A 7,566-nucleotide genomic window follows, 5' to 3' on the forward strand; every position below is an offset into this window, starting at 1 on the left:
AATTTGACAGAGTATATTATCTTACAAATTTTAGCTTAATAAGTGTTTTTTTCTAGTAATGTATTAGTGTTAGTAAGCCATTTGCTTAATAAATAGTCATCACCCTTTGCCCATTAGTACAATAGTAAACTCTTTATAATTCTCAATTATTATCACATGAATTAATAGAGGATAACACCAAACTATTGTAATTAAAAAAATGCCCGTCAGCCCAACATCATGTATTTCTTAATCAGTACTCAACAAACATCAATGAATAATCAGTCTTTACTTAATTTTCTCACACACATTTTAATCAAAATGCTACAATAGTAATAGCGACTATCTATTACGCAATCATATACCCATATTTATTTTCAATGAATTACAGTAAATATAATTTAATATGGCTTAATTCAGAAAGTTTCAAAAGATACCAAATATAGGCAACAAAAATCTTACAGAGCAGAAATGTATATTTAAGAAATTAACCAAATTACCATACATTATATATAACAATATTAGAAAACTTTAATTGAACAAAAAAATATTTTTTTTATGTTAAAATAAAATTTTGAATCGATAAAAAATTACTGCTTTTCAAAACCACCAACTGAAAAATTTTAAATAAGAACTCAAAAAATTTACAATCTCAATTTCTATAATATATAAAAATTTGCGATTCAAAGTTTTGTCAATACCAGATTATCCATATTTTTTAGTGATGAAACCACAAAAATGTTCGAAAAAATTTAAAAACTCCCTAATTATAAAAATCAGAAATAGAGTTAGTTTTACTTACATTGAGATGAGCAAATCTCCTAACAAAGTCAACTGATAAAAATCATTTTACAACCTGAATATAATGTTTTTCTCTCTCCTTTATTTTCTCTCTAATTTACACAGACAATCTCTTTGTTAATCAATTTAAGAAAGGAAAATATTATTTAATTAAAAATTATGTGGTATTCCACATATTATTTAATATAATATAAATATAATTATCTAATTTAATTAATTTTCTATGTAAAATTCATAAAAATTCCTTTGGTACTTCTAAAATTTTAAAAAAGACCCATAAAATTGCCAAATTTATTTATAAAATTTTGCTGAAGTTGGTTTATAAAATAGACACCTAATAATCTTAAAACCCCACTTATATGATAGGTGTCACTTTTTTATAGATTTTCATCAATGCAAAAAAAATTATGAAAAAATTAATATAATTAAATCATTACAATATATATGTTACGAAAAAGATGATTTGTGATTTGAGCTTATAATGAATAAAAAAAAATTATTTTGCTGGAATATTACAATACTATCTAGCTCCATTGAAATAATTTAAAAAATAAAGTTAATTTTAAAATGTTAACCTATTTTTTAATTTTTATCTAAGAATAATAGAAAAACAAAAAAGAGAAAATGAAGTTCATAAAATAAAAACATAATGCAAACCAACCTATAGTGGTTTAATTGCCATGAAGCCTACATCGACTGCCCCATATTCTATTAATAGTAAAGCCCCACAATAGATACTCCTTAATGTATAATGAGAAACCTAATACTTTTATTAAAACTAGATGATCACTAGTCATGACATAAATCTTTATTTCACAATGCCATAATTTAAGGCCCACGATAGATCACACCAAATAAAATCTGTTTAAAAGGATGTGCAAATTTAAATTTGAAATCTCATTTTCATTGCAACATATAAACTTCACAAAGCTACAATATGATCCATAAGTTGATCTAATTGATGTGATTAATTTGATCGATTCAAATGGCATTTGCACAATATAATCTACATCATCTTGTTGGGATATATATATATATATATATATATATATTATTATATTCATTTATGATGTTTAAAAATGATGCAATTGATAAATTACAGGAGAAGGTAGAAGGCAATGACAAGATAGTGAAGATATTAATCATTCCTTTTTATCTTTTTTAAGTTTTCCATGTGAGAACTAAAACTAAAGAATTTATTTTCATAAATAAGAGAACAAAATTTCCAACTGCTAAGAGAACATAATTTTATTTATGGTTATTTTTGGTCGAAATACATACAATTATCTCACATAGAGAGGAGGCAGAGGAAAAAATACGGGAGATGTTCTTCTATTTAATCTAAGGAAAGAGAATATATTTCTCAACTAACAAGTTTTTATATTTTGTTATTTTATGGGATATTTAATCAACAATTCATCTCATGATTTCTTTTATGTGAAGTGATGACGCCGAGAGTCTTCTTCTTCAGTACCTGCATACAGAGGAAAAGCATAAACAAGAAGAAGAAGAATTGTAAAGGCAAAGCGTGCCTCGTCCCGGTACCTTGAGGTATTATATAATGTGATCAAATAATACATTATACGGTCTTGATGTAGTGGCAGGTAATCAACGGGTTATAGAGGAGTAGAACAATTGGTTAGTTACATTTCAGGAGGAGTGGAGCAGGTGGTAATGCTATAGCTAATACCCCCCATCAAGCTGATGATGGAGAGTGATTTGTCAGCTTGGAACGAAGAAATTGAAACCTTGTATAAGATAAAGGTTTTGTAAAAATATCAGCTAGCTAATCGGTTGTAGAGATGTGATGAATGGTGGCATGTTGAGTCTGAATACAATCCCGAATGAAGGGATAATCAACTTCAATATGCTTTGTTCGAGCATGAAAAACAGGATTATTCGACAATGCTAACGCTGATACATTGTCACAATGTATAGGGGTTGGAGAAGAAGATGGGATATGAAAGTCAGCAAGTAGTCGGCAGAGCCAGAGGACATCCGCTGCTGCAACCGCAAGTGAGCAGTATTCCGCTTCGGTTGAGGAACGAGCAACGATGGTTTGCTTTTTAACACACCACGAGAGTAAATTAGAGCCAATAATGACACAGATGCCTGAGATGGACCTACGGTCCGAGTGATTGGCTGCCCAATCTGAGTCAGCAAAGGCTTGAAGCTGTAAATCTACAGCTGTAAGAGGCATAACATAATCAATAGTTCCACTGAGATACCTCAAAACCCGTTTAAGGTATTAAAAGGGTAGTTGGAATGGTTTGTGCATATGTTGGCACAGGTAATTCACGACAAAGGCTACGTCAGGACGAGTAATGGTAATGTACTGAAGGGAGCCCACAAGTTGTTTGCACAAGTCAGCTTGAGGAAATAGAGGAGAGGTATCAGTTGGTGTTTGTAATTTGGTCTATAAAGGGATGAGGGCAGGCTTACAGTGAAGCATTCCTGCTTTGTTTAGAACTTCGGAAATATAGTTAGATTGGCTAAGAAGTAGAGATTGTTTGTGATGAGAAATTTGAATGCCGAAAAACTGCTTGACGGGACCAAGGTTCGACATGCGAAACCTGGACTGTAGTTGTTACAGCAAGTTGACTATGGCTTCCGAATTATTTCTAGTGATGAGCACATCATCCACATAAACTAAAAGATAAATATAACCAGCTTGTTGGTGAAACAGTAATAAAGAAGGATCATGTTTGCTCGGTATGAACCCAAGTTTGATAAGTTATGCTGAAAACGTAGCAAACCAGCGCCGTGGGGATTGCTTTAGCCCATAAATTGCCTTACGGAGTTGACAGACATAATTGGGGTGTTGGGAATCTTGAAAGCCTTGCGACTATTTCATGAATACTTGCTTATCTAAGTTCCCCTGGAGGAAAGCATTCGAAACATCTAGATGGTAAGTAAGCCAGTCAAGGGTGGTAGCAGTGATAAGCAGTAGTCTGATAGTTGAAAATTTTTCCACCGGGCTAAAGGTGCTTGCTTATCTCCTAACACTTTTGGTAGATTTATTTTTGTTTTTGTGTGTACTAACATTTCAGGAAAATTGAACTCCAAACTATGAAGACTTCAAATTGAATTCAGCATACAATCTTTTGTAAATTGAAGCTTTAATTTTTTATTTTTTTTTTGAATTGAGAGGGAGTGATTGTAATTGAGTGAATAAAAACACACACACACACACTTAAGGAGATCTTACAAAAGTTGTACTGATCATACGGGATGAATCTAGTTCGTACGGGACGATCAAGTCAGTTATCTCCTCGTAGGAGCAATGGAACGAACATGAGGTGATGAAATTTTTCTAAGTCCTCATTGTCCATGACGAAATTATTTTCATCCCAGGATGAATTGGGCTCAATAAAAATTTCGTTCAGACAAAATTTATAATCATGCCAGGATGACTTGTGCTCTGTAAAAATTTCGTTCAGACAAAATCCAAATCATCCCACGACGAATTCTTCTCTATAAAATTTTGTTTAGACGAAATTCATTATCGTGCCAGGACGAGTTGCTCTCTATAAAAATTTCATCCGGACGAAGTCCTGTTCGTCCCAGGACGATGTGAACTAACTTACCACAGTTGGTTACGTCCTACAGATATTAGGGAACCAACCTATAGTATAACTGATCGTCCTATTGAAAGAAGAGTCAAGGAGAGAGTGTGAGAGATCATTCAAAGGAGGATTCCTACCATTGGAGCGTGAAGGCTTCGCATGGTGTTCGAAGGTAAGAATCTCTTCTTTTCCTTCTTGTATTTCTTTTCCTATTCTCTTCTATTTTTTTGCAGGAAGTTTGAGCTGAACGAGATAAATTGGATCTTCCTTTTTTGGGTGATGTTTACTCACAGCCCGTATCTTTATTCATGTTGTTTTTGTAATCGTAGGATAAGGAACCATCGGCTCTTAGGTTTTTTTATTTAAATTTTGATTGTAGCTCTCCAGAGCAGTAGCGAGCTGGTGGGTACTTTTAAGGATTTTGTAACCGATTTTTGAAATTAACACGTAGGCCCATCTGTGTTTTTAAACCAAAAAAAAAATCATTAGCCTAAAACTAAAACATTACTGATACATGGGATTCAAAGAAACAAAACTAGATTTCATTTCTTACATAAAAAAAGAAAAAATACAGTGATCAAAATTAATTTAAATGTCATCAAGATAGTACAAATGCAATCTCAATACTCCGTTCTCCTTAAAATGTCTAATTGATACTTAAAACCTTTCACGTAAGAATAGATTCTTGTTATTTCGAGAAATATTTATCTTAGACAACAAAATAGAAGGGAAAAAATATCAAAATTTAAATATGATATATCTAAAAATTCATTTTGTTAATTTGAATATTAGAAAAATAAAAAAGATAAAGTGTGCCATATATGTTTCACTTGAGAAATTTGACAATAGCTCAACCATTATTTTGAGTTCTTTCACAACAAGTTAATCACTATTCTCATGGTTTTTTGCTTTCATTTTTTGCAGGAGGATTGAGCCGAACGAGAACATCATGATCTTCCTTTTTTGGGTGCTGTTTTCCCGCAGCCCTAGCGCTTATGCTTATTGGTTTTGTAATCGTAGAAAAAGTGACCACCAGCTTTTAGGATTTTTTTTGACTTTTTTTGTAGCTCTTCTGAGCCTTAGCAAGCTGGAGGTCCCTTCTAAGGGCTGTGTAACCTCTTTTTTGGAATTAACACGTAGGCCCCTTTGTGGGTTTTAACCAAAAAAAAAAAAGTTAATCACTATTCTCATGCTTTGATTCTTATTTTGGAAATTAATTAAGGGTAATGGTTTTTCACACTAATGGTCCATTTGGGATGCATGTAACTTTTTTAAAAATAGTTGTAAAGTTGATATGGAGAAAACAATGTTTTAGAAAATCTTATAGAAAGCAACATCTAGCACAAAAATTTATTGGAAGCTATGAAAAAGTTTGGCCAAACAAAAAATTATAATTACAATTTCAAAGTGTTAAAAAAGCTATCCCACATGAAGCCAAGTCTTTCTCTCTTCTCCTGCTTTGATTCTAAACATGCAAATTTAGCTTTGTGAACTTTATGTATTGCTATGAAAAAAATGACTCCAATTTCAAAGTGTTAATCATTATAAAAAAATGAGTAGTGATCATCCCATAGAATAACAAATATAAAAACTTGTTGTTGATCTATATTTCTTTTTCCCTAGATTAAATCGAAGAATATCTCCCACATTTTTTTCTTTACCTCTCTCTCTATGTGAAATGATTGTATGTAGGCCTCCCAAAGTGAAAAAAAATAAAAATTTATTTCAACCAAAACGCACCATAAATAAAATTATGTTTTGTTCTAAGCGGTTAGCACTTGTGTTTTCTTATTAATGAAAATAAATTCTTTAGTTTTAGTTCTCACATGATAAAGTTAAAAAGGATAAAAGGGAATGATGAAGATCCTCACCATTTTATTTAATTTTTCTATGTTCTCATATAATACAGGCTGACTGTGAACCAAGCTTTCCTCCCTGTCAGCCTGTATTATCCAAAAAAATAAAAGATGAATTGAAAAATAGTGATCCTGCTAACGTAAAATCTTTAAAAGTCCTGAAATTTTGTTTCAAAGAGCTAACTTTTCTTCAATTATTATTCTTTGATTAGAGCTTGCAGATTTATACATTTATTGTCCTTATTTCATGGTTCATTAACACATGGCATTATATGAATTAAAAAGGAGCTTACCACGAAATATACAACTTTTGGATGGCCACAAACCACACATGAAACACCCTTTGTGCTAGGAAGTGTTGGATCTTCATAAGCATCTCGTAAGACAGAGGTTGCACGCTCGGATTTATTTCATGTCTCATCACATCATTGCCTTCTGCTTTCTCTTGTAATTTATCAATTGTGTTATTTAAAACATCATAACATCATATATATATAGCTCAGCAAGATGATGTAGATTGTATTATACAAATGCTTGCAATTCATATCATGGCAATGTGAATTAATAAAATTAATCACATCAACTAGATCAACTTATGAATCATATTGAACGAAATTAATCATTTTGTAGCTTTGTGAGCTTTGTATATTGCAATGAAAATGAGATTTCAAATTTAAATTTGAACAAACTTTTAAATGGATTTTATTATGAGCGATCTATCTTGGGCCTAAATTATGGTGTTGTGAACTAAATATTTAGCTATCATCATGGTTTTATAGAAGTATTAGGTTGATCCATTATAAATTATTGAATATTTATAGAGAGACTTATCTATTAAAAGAATATAGGGTAGTGGATGTAGGCTTCATGGTGATTAAACCACTATAGTTTGGTTTGCTTTATGTGTTTATTTTATGAACTTTATTTTCTCCTATTTGTTTAGCTATCACACTTAGATAAATGTTAAAAAATAGGTTAACATTCTAAAGTTAACATTATTTCTAAGATTAGTTCGAGGGAGCTGAATAGTATTGTAATAATTGATTTTTTTTTTAAGTTGCAATTTGCATTAAAAGATAAAGAAAATACAAGCAACTAAAGATAGTAATCACATTCCTTCTTCAAAAAAGAAAATAAAGAAGAAGGAATGTAATTGTTAGAAAAACTATCAAAAACAAAACTACTACTTAATGCTAAAGTAGCACAATAATCAGCTACTTTATTACAATTTCTAGAAATTAAATGAAATATCACATTATTGAAATCATTAAAAAAATTAAGTTCTTTATTCCAATCTTGAGCTTGCTGCCATTTCACCTTCTTCAAGGATTCTGATTCAACTTAATCACACTATAGTTGTCTCT

At 31.2% G+C, this 7,566-nt stretch overlaps 1 protein-coding gene across 1 annotated transcript; it reads right to left on the reverse strand.

The window, feature by feature from the left end:
* Positions 1-2,566: 2,566 nt before the first annotated feature.
* LOC110104240 (uncharacterized mitochondrial protein AtMg00810-like) lies at positions 2,567-3,346 on the reverse strand. Its single transcript, XM_020833261.2, has 2 exons — positions 3,223-3,346; positions 2,567-2,967 (listed from the first exon to the last, which is right to left on the reverse strand). The coding sequence occupies exons 1-2, from the start codon at positions 3,344-3,346 to the stop codon at positions 2,567-2,569; spliced, it is 525 nt and encodes a 174-aa protein (XP_020688920.2).
* Between the last annotated feature and the right edge of the window lie 4,220 nt (positions 3,347-7,566).

The sequence above is a fragment of the Dendrobium catenatum genome, unplaced genomic scaffold (assembly GCF_001605985.2).
Source record: "Dendrobium catenatum unplaced genomic scaffold, ASM160598v2 fragScaff_scaffold_1557, whole genome shotgun sequence".
Classification (NCBI taxonomy): Eukaryota; Viridiplantae; Streptophyta; class Magnoliopsida; order Asparagales; family Orchidaceae; genus Dendrobium; species Dendrobium catenatum.